At 44.8% G+C, this 27,593-nt stretch overlaps 1 protein-coding gene across 1 annotated transcript in view; it reads right to left on the minus strand.

Annotated features, from left to right (window-relative positions):
• Window positions 1-24,560: 24,560 nt before the first annotated feature.
• Window positions 24,561-27,593, minus strand: part of spag9b (sperm associated antigen 9b) — an 81,822-nt gene continuing 78,789 nt past the window's right edge. Inside the window, exons 28-29 of the mRNA XM_076298235.1 lie at window positions 27,341-27,472; window positions 24,561-26,930 (exon numbers count right to left, since the gene is read on the minus strand). Of these exons, the coding sequence (XP_076154350.1) occupies window positions 26,815-26,930; window positions 27,341-27,472 (248 nt within the window). The 3' untranslated portion in view covers window positions 24,561-26,814. The remainder of the gene's footprint in view (window positions 26,931-27,340; window positions 27,473-27,593) is intronic.

Below are 27,593 nucleotides of genomic sequence, written 5' to 3' on the forward strand. Positions count from 1 at the left end.
TATTGCCATCCGCTAGTAGCTCTGCGGACTGCGGTGTCGACTCTGCCTACAGGAGGGGAGGGGGGCTTTTAATATACCAGTCACACACTCAACCCAGGGGATCAGCACGATGCAATTAAGCCCAGCAATCTCTTCAGTTACATCAGAGGAGCCATCTATTCACAATAAGCATACATGCATTCACAACTAATGGCTGTATGGGCTCCACCGAGACCGACAATTAAGCATGCAATGCTACATAGCACAGGGAACAATACCAAACCATGTAAGAGGAGACAAGGACCAATTAGGCCATCTCCGAGGTTTTAGTGATGAGCAACTACCCTTAGTGAAGAGGAGAGACATTTACCAAGACTTTTACACATCTACTCTTGAATATTTCAGATTGCTTCACTGACTGGATGTAGAGCATTAAGCGTTAGCATAAAGCTAGTATGTTACTCTAGGCTAGTATGTAACACAATGCAGAGATGCTTAGCAACAGATACGCTTTTATAACATGTTTGAAGATTAACCTCATGAAAGTAATGCATTGTTGAAGACTTATGACGAGATTACGGCACCAGTGTAAATGAGATTGAGATGACATTACTACATATTATATGGACCTTGCAGTGACTTTCCACACACCCTAATGTGGTGATCAGAGCCTTGAGCAAGCCATATCAGCCCAACAGTCAGTTCGTCCCAGCGCAATCGTATGTCTTCTCCATGTCCCCCTTAGCCTCTGGTCAATGAGTTTGACTGCAGGAGGCCTCGTCTGAGATGGCCGGAGGTTCGTCCACTACCACCGCCGGTAGCCGTAAACGTCTCCTGGTCTATAATTAGAATATTATTTATTGTGTCAGAGATAATTGAAATTGATTAATCATATGTGTTCAGGCACCCTAAACTGGCAAGTCCCACTCCCTTCCTCCTTCCCTCACTTGCCAGGCCCAGGTTTAGTGATGATTATGGCTGGGAGAGAGAGAGAGAGAGAGAGAGAGAGAGAGAGAGAGAGAGAGAGAGAGAGAAGGGAAAAAACGAAGCAACTGCTGAGTGAGTGATAACACGGGGCAGGCTGATGGAGTTGAAATCAAATCAATAGCAATGAAGTGCTGGCAGATTGACGAGCGGACAGAGAGAAAGAGAGAGAGAGACAGAGAGAGAGAGAAAAGCTGTTTATTCTCCACGTGGATGTGTGTGTGTGTGTGTGTGTGTGTGTGTAGTGAATAAAAGTGTAAGTGTGACCCAACATTACTTGACCTGATATGTGCCTCACCTGATGTGTGTAGGTGTTTGTATGTTTGTATGTATGTGTGAGGATTAAATTAAAAATGTGTGTGTGTGTGTGTGTCTGTGTGTCTGTGTGTGTGTGTGTGTAAACTAGTGTGTAAGACCTGATAAAAAGTGGAATTTTGTGTGTATAACGTGTGTGAATATGAAACAGTGTCTTAGATCAAATCTGTTTTGTGGCCATGTGTGCAAGCATCTGTGTGTGTGTGTGTGTGTGTGCGTGTATGTATGTGTGTGTATGTGTGTGTGTATGCAAGGTGAGAGCAGTTTGGCTGGATCAGAACTTCTCATACGTATGATTACTGTGAATGTATGTGTGTGCGTGTGTATCTGTTTATGCACATGTGTGCACATGGAATGGGTTAACATGACCCCTGGAGGCGGAGGATGCCCCACAGCTGGAGCGTCCGCTCCAAGGCCGCCGCTGCAGTCCGGCTCACAAGGACACAGAGGAGTGCAGATGGAGAGCTGATCCAGATCCAGTCAAGGACAACCGGGCACGGGCACAGAGCTCTGATAATCTTCAGCCTTCAGTTATTTTAATGGGGAGAGTATGTGGTCCTCTGATGCTTCCCTCCATCTTGTGTGCACTCAACAGGATACTTCAGGTCCCACTGAGGGGCTTGATTAAGGATTAAGGTAGTATAGAGGGTATGGGTAATGTATGCTCATAGTAACTGTAGGTAAGTATCAGATTTACAAGCAAAATGAGGCAGAGCAGAGTGACCTTGAATGACACACAAGCCAACCCAATGCAGTAAAGGAACAATGGACTGATAAAGCAGTAGTGGTATGGACAATAAGAAGAATGAAAACTACAATTTGGTGACTGTATGCATCAAATAATCATGGGCAAAATGATTTTAATTAAGAGTTGCAAAAAAGTATAGCTTTTATATACTTTTATATACAATATGCTTTAGTATTCAATCAGGGATATGACATGTATTTTAATACCATGCATATCCCAAGGTTATCACAATGTGAATCTTTGTTAAATTCACTACTCCCATTCTTAACAATGTTATTTAAAAAAAAGTGATCCAGCTTTACAGCTTAGAGACCTTCTGTCAGTGCTTTTATCAACCCTTGATATTAGTGAGGCTGAGAGCTTTTAAAGTTAATATCCTCTTTCTACTTCAGATGGAATTATTTCTTCTTCAGAAAGAGCCTGATTCAAAAAGGATGAAGGGCACATGAGAGTACGAGTGGAATAAAGATGGAAGAAAGAGAAGGGGAGGGAGGGAGGAATGGAACAATTATGTAATAACTGCTTTTGGGTAAGAGAACGGTGGATTATGAAAACATATTTGCAAAGCCGTGAAGATGAGGGGTAATCTAGTCAATGGTTTTTGTGCGTGAGTGGTAAGTTTCCTTTCCTTTCTCAGTTTTGACATTGAATTGTTCAGAGTGCTTCTATGTATCGTGATACGTCACAAACCAGACCCCATGCACACTGCATGAGAGTGTGAGGTTGGCCATTATATTGCAGCACAGCTTTGGGGACATATGCTGTTTTGTGTAAAACATTGCAATAATGGGAAATATAAGGTCTCATTTCTCCATAATACAAAGAGCTGCAGGTCCCTGCCAAACATCTCCACATTAACATTTCCTCCACTGTTTTTCGGCTTAATCTGGGTGATGAACGCTTTGTGAATGCTGAGTGAACAACATGTGCATTCATATATAGGTTAGTTAAGCGTGGGGACTGTATGTGCCGAGAGCACGGCCTGGATGGTAAGAGTGTGACTTATTGCCACTTTCATTTGAAAACTGATGACTCGGCACTCTCGCAATCACCCGCACCATCTGTCTCCCAAAACATGGCTATCATAGAGTAACAGCACCTAAAAACATTCTCTCCATCTCTCTCTCTCTCTCTCTCTCTCTCTCTCTCTCACACACACACACACACACACACACACACACATACAGACACAAAAACATATACCCACATATACTTGCTCTGTTTAGGTCACTTTCCGCACCTCAAAAGGAAAATACAATTTAAATGAATAGTTAATTTCCATGCAGTGTTTCCTTTGTTTCTCTAGGGTTCCATTGATGTGTAAAGTAATGCTTACAGTCTGTTTTAGTCGTGGTAGCCTACTAGCACAGCAGCCATTTGTTCAGCCTGAGAACTGTTGTTGTCTAGAATGATTGGTATGACTGTCGTAATGTACTATCATTTCTAGTTCCTAATAGAACTGCTTGTGCTCCCAGTGTATTCCAATGTCTAAAAGCAATAAGGAAGAATTGCTTTTGGGTGTTCAAGCTCTCTTCTGGGAGCCTACAGTAGCGACCTTATTAACTGCAGCGCTGTCTGCGTAAGATAGACTAACTGCGAGATCGGGTCACACAGGGACAGTTGAATTGTAAATGAAAATCCTTTTTACATTTCAAACAGCACTCCTCGTGAAGGCTTCACAGTGATCCCATTCACTATCAGGGCAAATGCAATTGCCATTCGGCTCACAAAGGACATCGTGGAGATTATTTCAGGAGCAAGTTATAGACAGACCAATTTTACACAAAGCTTTGATTCAAACAAATGACGTTTTTTTATTTCTTTCCAGGCTTTTCGTTCTACCCAGGCTTCAGGCTTACTGTATGTAGGCTGGGATTTACACATCAAACTTAAACCATCTATTCTTCATTCTTTTCTGCGACCCAATGAGCCATCTATGGATGGATAAAACACCTGATGTTGACAAACGGCAGAACTGGAAGTGCCACACATAGTGTGGTCTGCACATGCTCCATTAGCTCTCTCTCTCTCTGTGTGTGTGTGTGTGTGTGTGTGTGTGTGTGTGTGTGTGTGTGTGATACGGGTATTTGGTTCCACCTGTCCAGTGACTTGAGAACAGGTGGTCAGCTCAATGTGAACTCATTGAATTCGGTCCATGAAAAAGGAGGAGGCTGCCCACACAGCGAGGGATGCTAACTGTGTGATTGTGAGTGTGTGTGTGAGTGTCTGAGTCTGAATGTGTATGTGTGTGTAAGTGTGTGTATGTGTGTGTGTGTGACTGACCATCCATGCGTGGTTATGTGCATGTGTGTGTGTGTCGGTGTGGTTGAACATCCAGGCATCCAAGCACTGGACAACCATACAAAATGAAAACAGCGGAGGGCAGAAAACTGAAGCAAAACATAATCCTCAATCCACAAAGGTCCACGTTAGGGACAGAGAGCGTGGCCTTTTGTCTGGCCTCTCAAAATTAACGCCACTTGATGATTTGCACTGAGTTTGCTCCAACTGCCCTGCACGCCCGTGTGAACTGCGTCAACCACCCTCTCAAACAAGCAAAGCATAACTGGCACGATCAAAGGTGATATTTGCACATCAATGTGCGACACACGAGAGTGAATGAATGATCCACCCTCTACATTCTCTCTCCCTGTGTGTGTGTGTGTGTGTGACGGTGTTTGACAGTCTCCCTTCCTCTGTTTCTTTTTCACCTTTATGTAAATAACGGGGGGCTAGAAGATGAAAGGTAATGATTGGAGCGTCTGCTATTCCTGTTGCATTAAGTGTCGCTCTCACAGAGTGGGACGTGCGTCATGAGTGTGTTTGCCTGATCGAGAGGAAAATGGCCTCCGCTGCCAAACATTCAGCAAGGAGAGTGAGCGAATGAGCGGCACATCCTCCGAGTCCAATTACCGATGAGCATGTTTATTTCTACCCGGCGAGCAAATGGAATAAGCAACACCAGTGGGGTACCATGGTAACTCCAGCACTCCACTGTTTCAGCGGATACCAAGACTAAGGCTCGGATAACAGCTGTATATCTGGCACATGAAGAAAGTAACAGCTTATCGCTTCATCGATTGAGTGCATGATGCATCTGGGCTTTTAATGTACCCGCCAGAACTGTATGCTGAGAGAACATTCAGGGATTTTTTAATTTTTTTTTTAAAAGATACTCTTCACAACTTTCAGTAACACTTTACTTGACAGTATCTACATAAGAGTGACATGACACTGTCATGACACATGAACCCTAACCCTAACCTCTAACCTTAATCCTGACCCTAAACCTAACCCTAAGCTAACTTGTCATGACTAAAACCGAATGACACTTAATAACCGAAGCGTTATGTCACAAACGTTTATGACTTGTTTATAATGTTCATGACACGTTCATGACAGTGTCATGTCACTCTTATGTAGACACTGTCAAGTAAAGTGTAACCAAACCTTCTAACAAGACTGTTTTCCTTCATGTGTGAGGGGGTCAATAAACTGCACAAAAATATGAGCTTGTACCAATGAAGCCTATGAACCAAAACCCTAACGCCACATCTCCTGACAGACATTAGTCAGCTGATGTGGGGGGTTATTTAGGAGGAAATGGCAAAGGTAAAGCGCCATTCGTGGATCCTGTCTCCAACCACGGCTTTCCGTTCACAAACCTAATCCCCAGCGCTGGGGTAAAGGGAAGCGAACAGATGTCGGAGTACAGTTATGAAATCCGCCTCCTGTAGAGGGACTCCAGCAAATGCTAAGCCTAATCTTGAAAGTGATATCTCAGTAGAGGGTTATGCTAGATGTTCTGAGGAGAACTAAGAGACTAATACTGAGCTCTGTGTGCATATGAGTCCAATAGTATTCAATAGAATTGTATGAATATGTTACATTCATGTACATTTATCTGCTCAGTAGCACTCAACAGTGTGTTCAGTAGTGTATGTAGTTATCCAAATCTGCTTCATCTAAGCATCCAACTTCATCTGCAGCAAGACCCAAACCCACCAGAATGGAGAGACATTATCATTGTACATCTCCTACAAAAGAGCTATTCTGTAAGCCAAGACGTCACCTAATGGCTCCAGCTTAATTACTGTATGATATCCCAGGCATGTCCGTATAACCATGTGGCCCAGGATGTAAGGCTGGGCGCGTTGTGTTGCGTAAGGCAGCTTTAAAACACACTCTGTGTCAACAGGCAGGTGTCCTTTGTGTCTCCTCCATCTGGTCACGTCACATGACCGGGGCCCACCTGTTCCCTCTCCCAGGCGCATTATCGTTATTATCTCATTGGCTAGAAAAGGAGCGCATATACGGTATGGGCTTGTGTTGTTGTTTTTTTGGTACCCGACCTTCTTGCCCCTTATCTACTCTTGTGATACCAGCAGGGACCCTTTTGCTAATCATAATTAAAATGAACCAAAAATAACAAGCGAGAAAAATAAGAACTGTCGTTTGGGGGTGTCAAAAGTGGGGAGAAGAATTGGTATGTATATCCGGTGTTGGCTAATCGGCTGTCTGTGTAGGGATCCAAAAGAGAGATGACAAAACACTTGAAAGAAGTGATGCAATGCATTGTAAGAACTTGGTTTACGTTATTTGACAAAAAAATATTTGTTTGACTTTAACCTTGTCGTGCATGAGACATGAACTGAAACTGTACTTGATGCAACAGGAACTTGAAACCACATAACACTAAATAATAGTAATAGTAACGTAATAACCATTACTCCAAGATAACATAACAACGTAACAATGAAAGGATTCTTCAATCTTACTTCCTGTGAGTGGTTGAAAAATCTCTGCCTTAACTGTATGCATACAGAGATGGGAAGAGAGAGAGAGAGAGAAAGGGAGAGAGAGGGATAGAGAGACTTGCAGTGGTGTTAACGTGTATGGTGAGAAGACCGATGTCTGGGTGACAGTTTCAGGGGCCTGCCCCCTCTTTCAGCAGCCTAGCACTTCACTTAATGTTGGTGTCTCTCCAGACGCCGGATACATCAGTGGACCGATTTTCATCTGCCTGCAGTATGTGTTTGCAGGTCCTTAAGCTGTTGTTGTTGCAATGTCTGCTGCTGTTGTTGCTGTGTCTTATCTTTCTCTCTGACAGTTACGGGCATAAACTCTCAGTACACAGCAATTAGCAGTCTCAACAGTGGCTTGTTTTTAAAGTCAAGAGCTCAGGGGATGACTATGAAAAAAGAGAAGTCATATCCAGTGGGTTCAAATTCCTGACACGGACAGAGCCTCAAGACACACATACCAAACTCTGATTTTTTTTTGACATATTGCTGTTGGCAGAGAGAAATACTAACATGCACACACACATACACACACACACACACACACACACACACACACACACACACACACACACACACGGATAGTCAGAGCAACAGCAGACAGCACATATGTGAGACACCTGCTGGACCTCAGCTGCTAGTGTCACGCTCAGGCGTTTTGGTTTCCCCTGACTACAGTTAGCTGCTCTTTTAATGCGCTAAAGCCTGTCACTGGCATGAGTGCTAACCTCACAACCACTCATAATTTCACCGATTAAAACCCCGGTGAACTGTGCCAGAGGCTAAAAGCTAAATGGAGATATGAAACGGGTTACATAACGGCCTCTGCCAAACGGATGCACAGTTAACATACACTGGAACAAAAAAAAAAAAACGCCCCTTTGGCCGTTAAGCCTATTTAGCAAAAAGGTGTTTTTGCCACCGCGTGGTCTATTTTAATCTGTCCAGAAAAGTCCTTATCAGAATCAGATTCCGTTTTTCCACCCACTCGAGCACACACTGATAATGTGTTTGCTCAGGCTGTGGCTGTTCTTCCAGTGAGTGGGGGTTTCTCATAGCCAAACAGAGACAGCCCCACAGCAAAGCGACACAGCAAACTGCTGTGGCTCCACAGCGCCTGAAATATTTATGCCCGGGCTTATGTAAGGAGCAGATATATACCTCGGGCATTTGAGAGGCAGCAGGTGTGCACGATTGCAATTCAGCGCACCAGCCACACAAAAGGTCAGCTGGATTGTCACACAGACCCTGAGGGTGTTCAGAGGGAAGTCCACATCAGCTCCCCAAATAGCAGCATGTTTACTATGTTCTTATAGATTCTAGCATGAGGGTTTAATGGAACGATGCTGAATCTGATGGCACTTCCTCTGAGCACATCAGTATTCAGGACAGTCGGTGACAAAGAACATCCGATGGAAATGGGCTGTCAGTCCTGAGGCACTCAAACAAGCCATTTCACTGTGTTTCTGTCAGAGCTGTTGAGGCGACGGCAACTGTCAGGCTGTCTATCAATCTCTCTATCTGTTAGTCTGTCAGTTACAGCTACTTCCCTTAGGCTTCTGCTCAAACTTCCTCTAACCAGCTACCTCAGCTACAGTGCACTCACTTTCTCTCTCTCTCTTTCTCTCTCACACACACACACACAAACAAACACATGCTCCCCGGCCTAGCCGAAACAGACCAATCGGCTCCTTTCGCCCATCGCCTCCCTCGAGCGCTGACGCCCTCTCAGAGAAGTGCTGATTCGACAGCCGAGCAGCAGCAGCAGCAGCGGGAGCCCCCTGTCAGGAGCCACATGCCCCATCTCAGTGAGTTACAGCCGCCACTTAAAAAGATACTGCCTTCAGCTCCACTACCCCTCATCCCAGCTCCCCCCTCCTCCACCCCCCCCCAGGCTGCTCCACCGCCACCCGGCCTGCCTGATCTACTCCTCACCTCGCCCTACCTCCCTGACGCTCCGCTCCAAGCCTCTTACACAAGAACAGAGCTGCCTGCCGGATTAGGTGTCGTCACCCCCCGGACCGGCCCAAGTCACGGTATGGGATAAGAGCAGGCACAGGGGTAGGGTGGAGGGGTGGAGGGGAGGAGGACAGGGAGGGAGGTGGGGGGAATGTGGAGCAGGGTTTCCTGTGGCATCCCAATTTGGCACCGCGGGCACCGTCAGGCGGGGGGATCCTGAAGGTCAAAGGTGACGCCCGTGGAAAGCAATCCCGACCGAGAGTGGGGTAGGGGGAATAGGAGATGGCAGGAGGGGGGTGGATACAGGGGGGGAGGTGAGGGGGGTTGAACAGCTGTGCATTATAAACAAGAGAAGTCAACACACTCTGCTTCATCTCACAGCCCCCCCCCCACACACACACACACACACTCACACACTGTGACCCATCACCATCGCCCCCTTCCCTTCCACACTCCCTCCATGGGTCCATGGGCAGCCCACGTCAACACCACCATATTAACCCCCCTGACAGGATATATGCCGTCGGCAAATGATTCACAGCTAACTCCTTCATTTAGAGAATTTCCACCATTACGCCATGTTATATCTCAGCCGGAAAATGAGCCACAAGCCCTGAGGAACCTCATGTTTTAAACAGCTCCCAAAAGAGCCAGTCTGACGCAAGTGCTACATGCAGACTAAAAACGGAAACATTCAGGATTGTTATAGAAACCCGCTGCAGCTGTTTCTTTTAGCATTCAACGAGTTCAATGAATCTAAATAGATAAATAATGTAGTTACAGTGAAGGGCACAGTGCAGGTTTTTGTCATTGTACAATCTTGAGTCATCCTGCCATTTTTAAACAACAGATTCCCACAAGTGCATCAGTGCCTCGGTCATTTTTCCATAACCGCATTTGTCTCTATGCTTGTCAGACTGCAATAGCTTTACATGTAAAATATATCTTTTTTCAAACAGTGAACACATAAGTTAATCATAAGTTAATGTATTTTACTTAAGATGTCTATGACATTTATTCTATCCTACTTTATAGAAATTGCTAATGCCAGAGCATATCACACCAAGTTCCACTTATACAAGTATACAAGAACAACACTGTGCACACTTGAGAGATATAGAGAAAGCTCTGGATTGCCTGTACACAGCGAGCAGTCTGAAGCCGACTGTCTCACATGTCCAAGTCTTTGTGGACAGCCCTCCAGAGGAAGGCCTCTTGTCGATGCGCCGGATCAATGCAAACGTAGTTACGTCTCACTTGTGTGCGGCGTCCAGTGTGCTGTCTCAGAGCCCCGCGGAGATGGAGGGGTGGTGGGGGAAAGGTGTGGGCAGCAGCAGGGGTGGGGGTGGTTGGGGTGGTTGGAGGCATGCTGGGACCAGATGGTGGGCATTGGACATCAATGGAGCCGGTTGGAGGAAAACGTGACTGATGGCCTTCGACATCGCGGCGAGTTGTACCTCCTGGAGAAAACAGTCTATGTCTTCTGTTGTCTTCAGGGGTTCTCCACCCCCACACACACACACACACACACACACACTCAGCTATGACTACCACTGAGTGAACAGTGTTTTTACACGTGAGCCAAGTTTGACACAGAATGAATTGTGCAACTGTTCACTAGATTAACAAATACGTATTGTATATGAAATTACCGGTATATACTTTGAAAAGTGCAAAGCGGCTTCATGAATACTTGACAAGGTACATAACGGTAAGATCCAAAATAGTGGAGACCAGAAATAGTTGAGAGAAAATAGGACATTTCCATGTAAATGTACAAAAAGATTAAATTACAACCGGTTAGTAGAGGGGAACTACACTGGCAAACTTTATGGTTAATCCATAGACAGTAAAAGATATGGACAGAGTCATCACATAGACGTCAATCGAGGCGGGTGAAGCAAATTTCAACCGTTTCCTGTTGGTCGACGAGGCTTTCTGCGCAGGCTCAGGGGACGTAAATGTAACGTAGGCACGTAGTCTGACTTGTGTAACTCTTGTGATAGCTGCACCGAGAGATTGGGTATGTAGCCACTTACTTCGTTACCACCATGTCTACATTACTGTTCTAAATGTCCTAGTTGTTCGTAGATAAATGTGATTTAATATAAACAGCACTAGGCTACTGTCAATCCATCAAAACTTCGCTGAAATGTTGTGCTCCGATGCTTTCGTTCTTATCCAGAGAATACGGTTATTTTGCTCCTGCGCGACGCTTTCACCCGCTCTGGCTGTATGCTTATTACGTCACTTTAGCATTGATTTCGGAAAAAAGTTTATTACTCAGTCTGTAAGTCAGTTACGAGGTTATGACGCCAATCACACAATGTTGTATTACTCCGGAAATAGAAAAAGTTCATATAAAGGCTTAAAACGCTTCAGCTGTAACGTTATTTGATGTCAAAGTGGCGCCAAAATTGAATGGGCTTCAATGGGGATGGCTACGTGAACTGGTCTACTATTCAACCTCAGATACGCCATAGTGTCTACACTCTCCGAACGTTCGCCTGCCCCCTTGGGTTAATCAGCGACAATGCTTTTTAATCTGGTTTAGGGTTTCACAACATTGTATCCTGGTTGTGTTAGATACAACACACAAGTAAAATCCAATAATATCATTATGTCACACAACATTTCTCAATCTGAAGGAAGTAGTGGACAGATTGGTCCACGGCTATTTCCAGACCACGGTACACAGACACAGTGGATTAAAAATTCCAATTTGTACTGTAGGAATATGCTATTTTTGGCAAGGCACATTCCCTGATTGTGGCTTTCTTCTCCACCCTCTGTCCATTCATTGGGGAGATGTAGGCCAGTCTTAGCCACGCCGCTAATCACATAACCTTGTAAGATGTTCCCAGCTATGGACAGCGAGAACGGCTGACCCCAATCCCCCTTCACTGTGCTCCTGGGTCAGTATCTCTCAGCAGGGCTAAGGCTATAATTAGCGTTAGCGCCTGCGAACGCAAAGTGTAAACGCGGCAGTGCGCGTTTTGGCAGCACATAACAAATCCTCCTAACCAGAGTCTGGGAGTAGCGTCCCAGCTCTCCATGTAGCCTGTCCACACTAGCGCTCACCATCTGCCCAACTCAAAACAAACGCAGCTAACTGAATCTATATCCACAGCACATTGAGCTATAACTGGTAAGAGGAGCATTTTAAACAGCAACCTACAGGCACATCCAGCTGTATATAACATGCTGTTGTACAATATTATTGCATTAGCATTTTGTTGTCTCTGTACTCAAATGTAATGTAATCTAATAATAATAGTGTTGAGGAAGTATCTCTCCACCTGAAGGGGCTGCAGTCTGGCGACTCAGGTTCAAATCTGTCCTGCAGTCATTTCCCTCTACCACCTGCTTCCTGTCGCTCCTCATTGTCCTATCTGAATAAAGACAAAAAGCCCCAAAATATACTTTTAAAAAAAGCATCTCTCTCTCTCTTTTTCTCTCTCACACCCCATATTGTTGTAGACAAAGCTCATTAGCAAGTGCCAGGGTGTAAACCAGTGTCTCACGGAGTAGCTCTGCAGTTAATCTCAGTCTGAGTTTCTCCTCAGATGTCCCTCTCTCTCTCTCTCTTTCACTCATGCTCTCTCTCCCTCATAAAAGTTTAACTAGCTGGCTGGCATCAGGCCTGTGGTGGCAGGCACGTGTGTCGTCAGACTGGTGTCAGGTCTGCACAGAGGCTGTTGCCACCGCAAAGGTCAGTGGGATACCGGAGGACAGGAAGTGCCAATCTCTCACAGTCTGTTTGCTTTGGTACGATCTGGCTGGTGAATAGATGAGTGTGAGCCTGAGCTTTACTCTCTGACAGACACAAAAGTACTGGGAAACAATATGCTGAAGCCTGTTAAATACTCAGGAAAAGACAAGAAAGATGTGTGCGTTTAGATTGACTGCAGGCTATAAACCCACGGCTTTACATAAATCCATTAAAAAGGAACTCGCTTCTAAAGACAGTTGTGGAGACTATCTCAGCCTCATCCTAAAAACCTCATTATTACCACGCTAATGAACAAAAAGCTAACAGGATAGAGAAGAGGTCAGCCCGGGGTCAGACACACACAGAACAATGCCTGGAGCGGGGAACAGTGGCCATGCGACGGGTCGTAAACAGCGGCCTGCTGCCGTAACAGACTCACACAACATCTGCCATCTAATCTCAAAAGGTAATTACATTACAGCGCGTTCCTAACAACAAAGACAAAGAGGAGCTATTCACAAATTTGTACCCCAAATTTGTAGCCATGTGGGATGGATGCAGGTGGGTGCAGAGTTTTCATTTAATCATTAAGTATGACAACCAGACAATGTACAGATCCCTAAAGAACATCAAACTGTGTGTAAGATCACCTTCACAAGGGCCAAAAATGGTCTTATTTTACTTATCCAGTCTTAACTCTTTGTGGTTGACATTGAAGTACAGAAGCCTTGATCAAGCCACAAAACTGAATGGCATGCTGGGCTTTTATGACCATGGGTGTAATGTAATGTTTTTTTAAAACACAAAATCTGATATTCATTACCATATAAGTGCATTCTACCCTCAAGCTGGTTATATGCTTTACTGACAGCAGTTTGTTTTGGTAGGCACACTTGCGGTTTCTCACTGTAAGCACTGCCGTAGTTTTTACACACCGGCTATTTTACCACCCAAGAATGTGACACGCATGACCTTCTCGGACGAAGGAAAAACTTTTTCTCCCAGATCTGGGCCAAGGGGAACATGAGCCGGGGGAGATTGCATTACCGCACACACCAGCGACACTTGCGAAAACACACCAGCGCCGGACGTCAGAGTGCCCGGACGAGATGTAAGCAAAGACAATTAATGTTACGGCCATATGACGGTCACATGATGGCACATGGAGAAGCCGGTGTTGTGCCCCTTCTGGTTTTTCCACCTACTGGTTTCCGAGCTGTTTCCGAGCCTGTCCAGATGTCATGTATACCTATCAACAGCAGCTGACGGCTACCACGTCGACAGATTCGCTACATATTCATAAACATTTTACTGGCCTTTGCATGTCGCACCTCAATAAAAACTGCACTGAACTGAACTGAATACCTGAGAACTACATTACTATAACATTTTCCAGCGAGGAAAATGCTTTTTTAAAGTAACCTAATTTCGATTCTCTGTGTCGCGCTGGATTCGAACCTTCATCAGCAAAAGTATCACCATGCTAGACTGTCTCGCTCTCCACTAAACTATCAACATCTACATAACTTCTAGAACACAACGCTGTGTTCACTCAGTAGGCCTAGGCCATGATTCACCATTTATCTGAATATTTTGAAACAACTGGTTACCTTGATTTAGGCTTTAAAAACGTAACTGTATCATGCACTCTACCTTCTGTTACACCTCTGCGCTATTCATGTGCAAGGATTTGTCATAAATTCTACCAGGCAACGCACGAGTTATGAAACAATGGGTCTAAAACAACTGGTTACCCTGGACTGAAAACGCATGATCTCGCTCTCAAACAGCTAGGTTGCAATAGCCTACGTTCCCTGGATGCATATGCCTACACATTTTACTGGCCTTTGCGTTTCGCACCTTAATATAATCCGTACACAGCTGAGCACTATAACATTCTCCAGCGAGAAAATTATTTTTTAGAAGTCGCCTAATAATGACCATGACCATGATCTAGATTCGAACTCTCTTCAGGAAAACAAATTACACGCGTGACCACACCGTTCCCCACTACACCATCAACACTGTGTCAATGATCGTTTAACTATTTTCTATCAAGTCATACATCACTGTTTGTCTGAACATTCCGAAACAACTGGTTACCTTAATTTAGGCTTAAAACATATCGCTCTGCTACACCGCTGCGCCATCTGTGTGCAATGATTTGTCAAAAATTCTACCAGGCAGCATATGGATTCTGAAACAATGGGTCTGAAACCACTGCATGGTTACCCTGGCCTGGAAACGCATGAATTCGAGACTGTGAAAAACAGCTACAATAGCCAGTTCCTTTGGTTTAGGACAAGCAGATTTCTATGGCCATGGCGTCTCGTTTCCAAAATTATAGCCTATGCTATCCTACAACGTTATGTTTACGACGGAATATAAATATTTGCAACCCCTACAATGCTTTTCATTTCAGGTTTTTAATTTTAAAAGGTTAACCTCATATCCCTGTTATCACAAGCAGCTTGTTCTAAATTGGGATGAAACTGGTTACCTTGCCTCAATTAGGCTACAGATGATCCCCACAAGCTGCTTGCGCATATACCAACATTATGTGCTAGTTAATTTGCACCAAAAGCTCTCCAGCTCCAGCTGTTGAGTGTTTGACAGCGAGATCATGCGTTTTCAGTCCAGGGTAACCAGTTGTTTTAGGCCCAATTGTTTCATCATCCGTGCGCTGCCTGGCAGAATGTATGACAAATCCTTGCACATGAATAGCGCAGAGGTACAGAAGGTAGAGTGCATGATACAGTTACGTTTTTAAAGCCTAAATCAATTAAGGTAACCAGTTGTTTCAAAATATTCAGATGAACGGGAAATCATGGCCTACTGAGTGAAAACAACATCATGTCGAATGAGTTTTGTAGTTGTTAGTAGTGTGGTGGAGAGCGAGACAACCTAGCATGGTTTTACTTTTGCTGAGGAGGGTTCGAATCTAGCGCGACAGTTCATCGAAATTAGGTTACTTTTTAAAAATAGCATTTTTCCCGCTGGAGAATGTTATAGTGATGTAGTGCTCAGATGTTCAGTTCAGTACAGTTTATATTGAGGTGCGACACGCAAAGGCCCGTGAACTGTGTATGAATCCAAGGAACGTAGGCTATGGCAACCTAGCTGTTTGAGAGCGAGATCATGCGTTTCCAGGGCAGGGTAACCAGTTGTTTTAGACCCATTGTTTCATAACTCGTGCGTTGCCTGGTAGAATTTATGACAAATCCTTGCACATGGACAGCGCAGAGGTGTAACAGAAGGTAGAGTGCATGATACAGTTATGTTTTTAAAGCCTAAATCAAGGTAACCAGTTGTTTCAAAATACTCAGATAAACGGTGAATCATGGCCTAGGCCTACTGAGTGAACACAGCGTTATGTTCTGGAAGTTATGTAGATGTTGATAGTTTAGTGGAGAGCGAGGCGGTCTCGCATGGTGATTCTTTTGCTGATGAAGGTTCGAATCCAGCGCGACACAGAGAATCGAAATTAGGTTACTTTAAAAAAGCATTTTTCCCGCTGGAAAATGTTAAAGTAATATAGTGCTCAGGTATTCAGTTCAGTTCAGTGCAGTTTTTATTGAGGTGCGACATGCAAAGGCCAGTAAACTGTTTATGAATATGTAGCGAATCTGTCGACGTGGGTAGCAGTCAATTGCTGTTGATAGGTATACATGACATCTGGACAGGCTTGGAAACAGCTCGGAAACCAGTAGGTGGAAAAACCAGAAGGGGCACAACACCGGCACGCTGCCATCGAGGGTCGAGCAGCCATTTTTTTTTCATGTTGTTGACGTGATGATGGGTCACATGATCACTTGGTGTCTAATGTTGTGACAGTGGTGTTTCTGCATATCTCATCACATCTTCATTTCACTGCAGCATCTGAGAGCGTGATACAGTCCACTGTGGAAAGCTGTAGGTGTACGGTATTCCTGACTATGGTTATGGTTCTCAGCAGACACTTTTGTCCAAAGCACATGCAATAATTATTTAATTGTATTCTTAATTATGTGTGTATTTTCTTTAGGATATTCTTAGCATAAGGTTATCATGTATGTTTATGTTGTAGGACTATCTGTGTATATAAACAGTGGTGGTGGAGTGTTGTTTTTAAATATATTATATGCTATACTGTTTATTCTATGCATTTTTTGAAATTCCTACACTTCAAATGTTTCCTTTTCAAGTTTATAGAGAGCAAAACCTAGACCTAAAACTATGTAATCATTACACAGCCATGTTACTTTCATTGACAAATCTTTCGACTTCTAGGAAGATTGTACATTAACCGCAGAGAGTTAAGCTGCTTAAGTTTGTTCTAACTCAGTACACACATACTGTTGTCTAAAAAGAGGATTGTGACGTGGATGCATTTCCCAATGTTCATGTTTACTGAGCCACAGCCGAGTGACTGTTCAGATCTGGACAGTTTATTTAAGATGTGGCCAGGGTTACGGCATGGTGCAGACACATTTGGCAACCAAACTGAATTCTGTTTTTGTAACTTCGAAGCAGCAAGTATAGCCACAGCATGGGAACGCGCATAGCCATTACCCAACAAATAATGTTATCTCCTAACATTCAATCTAAAATATCCTGATGACATTTGTGATATCAGAGTAAGACAAGGTGAGTACAAATTGATGTTGCTAACCTTAGTTTGCATCAAGTTTAGATAGCAAATGGCCATCGTCATGAATGAGTACTTGTCAGTTTGTTATTCAGTTTCAACATTGAAGGGAAACCACAGTGCTTTGGCAAACCAAGTGAGTTTGAACAAGCATCAGTGAAACTGTTGTGTGGAAGGCTGTTGTGTAGATGTGAAATGAACTGACACAACTTAAAGAAGGAAAAGATTTCTATCTCCGTTGTTATCAGATGTGCCAACATTTCCACGCTCCTTAGTCGCCAATGTCTTTCAGGACAGATATCAAAACCGAAAAGAATATAAAACAGAACAGAAAATAATTTAAAAACACAGGTGAGGATGTGTACATTGGGAGTGATCTATGACTTTCAGACAGGTGTTTACCAGTCTGAGTAGAATGCCCGTAAATGCTCAGAAGCAATGCCTGATTCCAGCTGAACAACCCCCGCAAAATGGAACGACTCCAAGACAACAACGAGATGGATTTGCCTCGAGCTGGCAGTTGGATTAATGGGATGGCACACATCTGCAGTGTGTGAGCCTTAAGTGATTCTTACGGCAGAGGGTAATGCATCACACACATCCCATCTTAGCCAACTGAGGACGGTGAGCACACAAAGGGGGAATTCACTCGAAATAGGGGTGACACCTACAGGTCACCTCATATCTCCTTCACCGGCACTGCTGTCACAGACGGACACTGAAGGCCTCTGCAGTGACACGGGGATGGTTTTAAATTGGTGTCATGTTTTTGGGGAACGTACAGTATGTGTGTTTGGAGAGTCATTCCAAATAAAGGCTTGTGATGACCTGCTGTCCTTCCTCCATCTGGACACACTGGGACACCCGCTTATGTGTTTGTTTGTGTGGGTGCCTGCCTGCCCCTCTCTACCTCTCTCTCTTTGTGTGTGTGTGTGTGTCTGCCTGCCAACCTCTATGTTTATATCAGTTGCAGTTGTATATGTGTGTATAACAGTGTGAAGAGAGAGAAAGAGAGAGAGAGAGATTGAGAAGGGAATAGGTAAACAAAGAGGAGAGGCATGGGTGGGTGATAAACCCCATCAGGAAGGTGGCAATTGAGCAGCCCGGCCCTGACTTTGGGTGTCCTGGGCGCTGACAGGCCCAGTATTTACACCCCCACTCCACGCCATTCCCAGCACCGCACTGCTCTCCGCAGGCCACCGCCTGACCCGCCTGGAAGACCACGACTGACCAGACCCCAACCCCCTCCCCCAACGCCCACCCCACACACACACAACATAACACAACAGCACCGCTTTAGATCTCCACACCCTCACTTTGATTTATCTCCCCCCCCCCCCACCCTCTCTCTCTCTCAGGCATGGGCATACAGCCAAATGCAATGGCACAACAGCAGCATCTCTCAAGCCCCAACTCAGATATGGATGAAAAGTAAAATCATTGCCATTGGCTCTTGTTCTCTTCCTCCTCTTCAGTCTGTCTATCTGCCTGCGTTTCATGTTCAAGCGCATTAGCTTCTATTCCTACACACACACCTACAGGCACTCTTCAAATAATCTCTCTCTCTCTCTCTCTCTCTCTCTCTCTCTGTCTCTCTCTGTCTCACACACACACACACGCACACACACTGTAAATGGTGCAGAGTGCAGAGAGCTTTCTCCTGTTCAGAGGCCCAGCCTAGTGCCATGCAGCTGCCTGCCTGCCTGTGAGCAAGAGCGAGGTGACACCAGGGAGGCTCCAGCCTTGTGAGTCTACGCAGCCACTGAGCGAAGGCTCTCCTCGTAACCCCCCCACCCCACCCCACCCCCACTACGCTTGCCTACTCAGAATAGCAGAGAGAGGCCCTCTTTAATGTATGGCATGTATTATGCAGCTGCAGAGATCAGGCATCCACGTTAGCATTAGCCATTCACAGACAAGCTGCTGTTTTCATTTCAACTGTGCAGTAGACTTCTGGAAGATGTGACTGAAGGATGACAAGCAGTTGGCTCTGTTTACCTATTCTGCAGTGAAGGGCCCACATTAAAAGTCTCTCTCTGTTTTTCACAGATATGCTGTGACTCCTCCAGACATCCGTTACACAATTGGCTGCTGATGGCGAAGAGTGGGGCTGAGGTTGCTCCCTCCTCCCGGCCCCTGTGGCCTCTCCAGGCCCGTGCGGCTCTCTGGGGACACTGGTAGCGGGAGGGGGCATGTGAGGAGCCTTCTCTGGGGGGAAGAGGCTGTCCTGATTGGGGGTGACAGGGAGCACGCACCCCCCCAACCCGGTCTTCGTCTGGAGCTCTGGGCTCCTCCATCTCCCCCCAAATAAATCTCGCCTCTCCTCAGTAGACTCCAGAGCACATATCCCTATCAAACCTACAGACTGGACCGAGAGAAGAACTGAGACAGAAGTCCCTGTAGCTCGGAGCCATACACATTCAGTGTGGGAGCGGACGTGATGTGGGGCGGACGTGGCACGGATATGGTGGGGAGTCGAGCCGCTGGTCTGGAGAGTTAGTTGGCTAGTGCCTCCCTCGGGCAGCCGTGGCGAGTTCAAGCCGGGTTATCGGAGGCCGGGGCAGATTTCATGTCCTCGCGTATCACACAGCTGTTTTATGAGCACTGGGAGAAGAGGAGGAGGAGGAGGAGGAGGAGGAGATGACGGGGACATTTTGTTCCCTTCGTGGCGGGGTGAGTTGAGGGGGGGGTGGGGGTTTGCAGTTGCGGCCCGGGGAGTTTGAAAAGGACTGATGGAAAAAGAAACGTGACATACTGTAGGGGCAGGTCGACAGAGACAGCTCTGCGGCCCCCGGTGTTTGACCCCGCAGACATTTCTGGTTGATGAGGTGAACGGCTCCGACAGAGAGTGTGACCCCCCCCCCCCCCCCCCCCACATCTCTACATGCCACCCCCACCCCCACCCTTCCATGTGACAAACCACTTCACTTCAATCACTTCCAGTGGGAAGAGGATGAGAGCCTCACCCCAACCAAACCCCTCTCCCCATTGGTTATACAAATGACAGACAGGCACAGGGGATGAACTGAAAGGTCACAAGAACCAGAGCCCCACCCCCACCACACACAGCCATCAGATACAGATATAACCACCCGCCTGCAGCACCAGTGAGTGATATCATTGGCACGGAGCCAAAATGGCGGCTGCAGTACATCCCAGCATATCAGTCGCCTCACAACACAGGGCACAGGGCAGGTGATGCTGTTATTTATTTAATTTTTTCGGGACTTGCCTGTTAGCTCTCCATGAATGTGTCCTATTTATCTCCTACCCCAGCTGCTTTACACCCCCCCCCCCACCAAAAAAAAAGAAAAACCCAGCAGTCCATGCCAGACAAAGCTCCTGAGAACCTGATGGCAACAGTTAAAAGGGCAAATGTAGAGAGAGGAAAGAGAGAAGAAGGGAAAAAGAGAACGAGAGACAGAAAGAGAAATGGGCTGTGAGCTTGATGCTGTCTGACAACTGCTTCCAGCACAACACAGTAGGACTGAGCATCTGAGCGACTCGCTTCAGCCATGTTGCCGTCGTGTCATCTCCATGTCCCATGATTGCTTCGGAAATGGAGAGGGGTTAGGTTGGGGAGGGGGACGACTGGGGTTGCAATTCAAAATCAGTCATGTTCCTGTCAAAAATGAAGATTTGATGAGAGCAGATTCTGTATGTGTTTACAGGGCACGACACATCAGTCAGACTTTTAATTTTAAAGGATTTGTTTTCCCCCCATTCCTGATGCTCACAGTGTGCCCACCCAAGGCAAACTGTGAGCCTGATAAGATATGAAAACAGAGTTGTTTTTTAAAGGGAGGGGAATGAAAGTGACAGATGAAGGTGTCTGGCGAGAGAGATGAAAAAGCGAGAGGAGTCCCCTTGTGAGGCACTTCCATGAGCTGGGGTTATTTAAGGTTTTTATCGCTCTCTGAAATTATTTGGCTTTCGGCCATTTTGTATTCAAGTTTGTTTGTTTTAGACAGAGGTCTCTTCAATCTCTTACTTAATACATCTCACATTTGGAATATTCTGATAAAAAAATGATATACTGTATCTGTATGTTGGCTTGCCACAGTCCAATACCATTATAGTTGTCCAGTATAAACAAATAAAAATACTGATGCATAATATACAATATGACATACACAATGATATATTTATTTGTTGACAGAGATAGCTGATTAAAGAATAAATGCTTGCAAACAACCATACTCCTACCTGAACATCACAGGACCTCATTTTCAAATGAGTCAAAAACTGCAGTCTGTTACCCAACAGAATCCTTACAGAATCTCGAATAGCAGCAGTTTTCTGACGTCAAGCTGATGGCTCATATCTCGTAAAGTCAGCGCAAGTTAGAAGGATTCCAAGGCATGCACAACTGATGAATAAGGCCTCACAGGACTGAAGGTGGCATACTGTATTATTCAGAGTACAACGAAATGACTGCAAGTGGAGTTTTATCCGGGGTGCCTATTGTGGGCCAATTTTGACACAGCATGCTAAATTTGAACCATGGAGCAAGTACAAACTTTTTTTTTACTGGGGTTCTGGTTTCCTCACAGAATGAATGTATTCAGCAAATTATTTATGTGGGGAGAGACTCAAAGATCAGATCGACCCCTTTGAACACATAACAAGAAAAAACTGGCGGAGAAACAGAGAGAGGGAGAGAGAGAAAAAATATATTGATTTCAATCTACTATCATTCCCCCTCCACCCCCACCCCTTTACCCCACCCAATAACAGCCAGTCTCCACCCCCACAGAGGTGCCCTGCTGGCCCCTACAGCCCTGAGTGTCCTGGGCCCCGGGCCTTGCTGTCTGCACCAGGGCACAGCACCCTCCCACCCCCACCACAACACACACACAGAGGCACTCCATCCCCTGCAGAGCTGAGCTAGCTGTATTACATAACAGCTGGGCCATAAGAGAGCTGTGTGAAATGTCCCTGTGTGTTTGTGTGTGTGTGTGTGTGTGTGTGTGGGTGTGTGTGTGTAAGAGAGAGAGTATGACATAGGCTGGATGCACACTGAGGATGCTGTAACATGTCACACGACCCACGCAGGCCACAAGTGCTGGTCACCCGGTTGACCTTGATTCAGCGAGATCTGACAGTGGGATTAAAGGCTCCATTTCTGCACACACAGCCTTCCTCAAACACTAAACACGCCAAATGTGTAACTATTTGTGGTCAGAGAGCTCTATCCAAGTCACCATCGGCTGTAGCGCTCTGCCCAAATCCCGTCCATTACCTTTTATTGACCTTTGATGGAGATTAAAGTCGTCTCATTAAAGTTGTTTCAAATAACTGGACATTTTCTTTTTTCCCAATCAAGCCCTGTGGTGTGATGAGGGATGAACAGCGCCCTCTAGAGGGCGAAGCGCCTGGTTCCCCTAGTTAATTACTGTCCTGAGAGTGAGGTACATGGTGTATCTTGTGCTTTTTGAAAATCTATTTTTTTCAACCCATTTGTCTGATTTATGGAGCTCCCGCGACCAGCTGTCACTTTCCATTTGCGAGTTCTTATCTTTTCTCCAAGCTGTTGCAGAACAGATGGATTCGGCGCGTGTGATACCTCATTTTATACCCCAGTGAAACTGCTCCAAATAGACTGACATAAAAGTGCATGAAAAGTAGAGTGTTCTTGAAGATTTATTCTCACAAAAAAGCCAATTAGAGATTCTCCAGAGAGCACAAAAGGTTGGACAGTTCATCTATTTGTAAAAAGGTAAATACGACACTTAGGCTCTCCATATAAATCAATAAGCTAAGCAGGTATAGCCCATTTATAATCTACTACCAGCATACCCTACTTGAAGTTGACTAGAAAGCATGATTTAATCATCCTCATTCACCATTAGTACACAATGGAACTGACTAGGAAAAGAAACCCGGACAAAGGGACTTCTGAGATTTTGCTCATTTCAGTGGTCAAGTGGACCAAGACCAAGACAGCAGTCCACAGAAAATGATATAGAAAAGTGACTGACCCTAGATCAGCTGGGGCCCTCAGTATACTGATGCTTTTGTGTATTGCTGTCTGTGAGCAGCTGCTCATCAGTCTTGAGATACACCTAAATTGTTTTCATGGTTCTCATAGCTGGGAAGAGGAGAACTTCATCTAATTGGAACACTGGGATAGAATCTCTCTGTGAAAAGCCACGGCCCAATCAGAGAAGGGGGAGGACTTCCCCGTGTCCTTCTATGAATGTCATCCCAGAGACAAGTGTGTAGAGTGTGGCTCAATGCTGCCCCCTAGTGAGGACATGGTGAAATCATCCACCTGGATACAGAACAGTACATTCTGTACTTAACACAGGAGGACAGGCTGACTCACCCATCGACTACAGTATTACGTCACATGAAAAACTACTAAACTAAGTGTTGAGTGACCCATTTAAACAAAACAAACAGTGATTATATTCAATGCACTGTGTGAATCATTGGCAAAGAGCTAGTCTGACATTATAAACAACCCACCTAGAGGTAATGCACAAATTATATGAACAAATGAGTGACTTCTTTAATAGATGCCACTTTTTTCGCTGTAGCTGGAAACACTGGTTCTCTAGGTTCTGGCCTACTCAGATTCCCCCAAGTATAAAGTGGACTGATCTAAGGCTACAAGCTCTGATACTTAAAGGCAGTACAGAAGAGCAGAGATAAGAGGATGCGTCATCAATATTACAGGAGCGGCTCCACAACTGGCTCCTTATTTAAAATATGATTTTCCAACGCAAACTTTGCAGTCAGAAGTTCCTGATTTTGAGATCATTCCTCTGAGGCTTGGATCTTTCATCATCAAAACAGTATTAGACACCATAACAGATTAGGCTACTTCTTTTGCTGAAAGTGTTGGCCCATGTGGAAATAGGGAAAATGGTGTAAAATAAGGTTAAAGGTAATAATTAAATGTTACTTTTGGAGTAATTTTTATCAGTGTTTAAGGATACAACATCAAGCATGCCTAGACCGTTTTCAGGAGAAAAGCAGAAATTAAGAGGTTTCTTTGAACACTTTGTGGTAGTCTTTGTGGATCTTCTTAGTCTGCCATTGTCTCCCAATCTAAAACTTTCAGTAAGACAGTAAGTTTCAACATCATTTAGAACTAGAACAGACATACGAGATGCAAGATAGATTCCAATTAGGGCAGTTCTGTACCTAAGTGAAATGCATATGATGGTGACTGATGCAAAATCTGGTCACTTTTTCCTAACATCTCATAGAACCCTTCACAGCCACTTCCTGTAGGGTCCACGTTGTTGCAAGTCAGAGCCCCATTTCTCCTAACTGTAAACTAACAGCATTATGTCAAAACAACATGAAGGCTAACAGAAGCTTACAGTTTACATAGCTTCTGCCATCTTGTTTCTGATAGCCTAATGGGGGGGGTGGTATTGTATTGGGGTATGGGAATAAGTATGAAACAATGATGCTGACAACTCCCCAAAAACATGAGTTTAATAGATTGTTAAAAAAAAGTAAGGCTAGGACACTGAGGGGGTAAACATTATACAGGTACATCCAGGACAACCGTTGTCATGGCAATGCCACTGCATGTATGTGGGATGTGGGGGGCTACAGTGTTGACCTACATCCTGCTGCATAGACTTTCACCTCCGAGGGGACGTGTAGGGATCTGTGGTGGACCTACGCACCAGCAACCCCGTCCCCCAATCCATCCACCCACCCTTCAATGGTGGCAAGGGAATACTCTTTTATCATGCACGCACACACGCACGCACACATGCACACACACACGCGCACACACACACATACACAGTTATCCCCCCACCTTTTATAAAATAGTGCATAGCTAAGGAAATATACATATCCAAAGACATTTGATGAGAGTGGGATGCTTGAGAGGACTCTTCTCCAAATGTCACTTGAACTGTAACAATCATTGTCCAGAAAAAAAAAAAGAAAAAACAATAAAATCAAGACATCTACATTTCATATACATATTTATAGTATTTATATATTCATATAATTTCATAATAGTTTTTTTTTTCCAATGTACAAAGTTACATTCTGAACTGCAAAGGCTCATTCATAGAAATAAATACTGAAATGGCTAAATCTTTCTCGATATGAAGTTTTCCGTTCCTCTCCTGGAGAAGAAAAAAAATAACTTTGCAAACCCACTGAGATCCTCCTGAGCTATGGACCCAGGATTGGGTCCAAACGCTCAACACATCCGACGGCACGATCCCCTTTCATGTGTGTGTGTGTCGCATACGCACGCAGTACGAAACGGGACATGTACAAAAGGTATCATAAAAATAGGCATAAAAGTTCTGTCGCTTTTTTTTTTTTCATTGATTATGTGACCAAAACAAAACAAAACCCAACGTAAAACTCTATCGAACACCCTACACTCATTCGTTAAGTACGCCTGACGAGCAGACATTCCTGATTGACTTACGGCACAAACATCTGAAAATATAACCCCTCGAGTCAAACACACGACTCTAGGCCGTATTGACCACTTCAAAAAGGCAGCGTCATGTTGATTACTAGCAAAGCTTTGTTTTCTATAATATCTTTTTTTTCCTTTGGTAACACTTTTCAGTATAAATATAAATACTCTGCCACACAATTTCAAATTGCTCTGAATCGTCAAAGAAATTTCTAGCATAGCTGTGCTAAAATAAACAAAACAAAAAAACAAACAAAAAAACCCAAGGTTGTACTTATTACTCTTTTTCTTAAAGTGTCTGTGAACAAGAGCTAACTCAGGAAAGAAGGAAGACCTAAAGTTTACATCGAGGCTACTGAGAGCCACCTTGGAGTTTCTTTGACTCGGCCCTAAACCGTTTTTTGTAGTTGTGAGAGGTGCTTTGCGCGTACTATTTCATACACTGATGTCCAAATAACAGAACTCAGACAAAAACAATTCCACCAGTCTCCAGATATGGGTAAACAACTGAATAAAAATAAAATCAAATATGACGTTTGGATGAACATAAGAGCAATCATTGTAACTTCAAGAGTACATGGGATCCGGACAAGGATAGCCAGTATTTAACCGTGCTTGTTGAAGATGAAATCCTCCGATTGAGAAATTACTCAAAGAGAAAAAAATCGGAACTTTGTCAAAGTCTGGTAAATGAAAACATTGATCCTTTTTATCGTTGTCGCTGTTCCACGTCATGCCAAAGGACCATAGAGAAAGTGCAGGCTGATACGGTGACCCGTGCGTGACCCTGAGAGGGTCAGGAAGTCTTGTTTAGGTGACCACATGGGTGATGGTCATTTGCAAACATACAGACAGTTCCCCAAGCACAAAGAGGACTGTTACAGTATGGTGATGAGTGAGCTTCAACAACAGCAAACGCGATGCAACTCAACATATGAACACACAAGAGTTTTGGTGAGAAAAATAATGAAATAAAAAGAAAAAAATAATAATCATTAATTGAATTAAAATGAATCAAAAGAAAAACGAATTATAAAATGAAATGCTAAACGAGCATGGATGAGAGACAGTTAAAGAAAAACAATTAAACATGCATGTTGATATGAGGGTGGATTGTCTCTGTGAGATGCACGCACACGTCACTGTGGTGTGAGAGTGTTCAGGTATGGTGTGTGTACGTGTGTGTATGTGTGTGTGTGTGTGTGTGTGTGTGTGTGTGTGTTTGTGCGTCTGTGTGTGTGTGAGGGAGAAGAGGCGTGAGGGACGGGGGGCCAGTTAGTCGTCCTCAGCCATGACCTGCCAGACAATGAGGTGGCTGCGCTCAGCCTTGGCCAAGAAAGGCTGCAGCTTCAGTGTGGTCTCCACATCTTCAGACTCTCCACTTTCATCACCTAGAGACAACCAAGGAGGGACGGACAGAGAGAGAGAGAGAGAGAGAGAGAGAGAGAGAGAGAGAGAGAGAGAGAGAGACAGAGAGAGAGACAGAGAGAGAGACAGAGAGAGAGACAGAGAGAGACAGAGAGAGAGAGAAAGAGAGAGAGAGAGAGAAAGACAGAGAGAGAGACAGAGAGAGACAGAGAGAGAGAGAGAGAAAGAGAGAGCAGATGAGCAGAAATAATGACACTTAAACAAATGTTATGCTTACAGCAGTTTAAAGTAGTGTGCATTGCACCAATTCAATGTGAACAAAAATGTGTGTCATGACTTGACAATTATGATCCGCACTCTGACAAATGCTCCAAACTCCTCCTTCAGCAGACAGACCCAGCGCAGCGTGCAGAGCATCTGTATTTCTACGTACCCATTCTAAAGTCGATGTAGCCCTCTCCTCCACTCATGACCAGGACGGACTTGCCCAGCTCCTGATTGGCTTCCGACGAGGGCTTATCCCCGCCTCCATCCCCACCTGCCGCAGCAGAGGGAATCACCTGACCTGTGACGGATGCACAAAAGCATCAATCAGAAATGAGCAGAGTGTATGTTTTATTGCAACAGCTAACCTACTCTTTCTCCCATTGTACTACAGTGACGGCAAGACAGCAGCCCCCAGTTAT

The sequence above is a fragment of the Alosa pseudoharengus genome, unplaced genomic scaffold, assembly GCF_046254945.1.
Source record: "Alosa pseudoharengus isolate Yale_2024_CS ecotype anadromous, Long Island Sound unplaced genomic scaffold, YU_APseudo_1.1 YU_APseudo_1.1_scf_21, whole genome shotgun sequence".
In the NCBI taxonomy this organism is placed as follows: Eukaryota; Metazoa; Chordata; class Actinopteri; order Clupeiformes; family Clupeidae; genus Alosa; species Alosa pseudoharengus.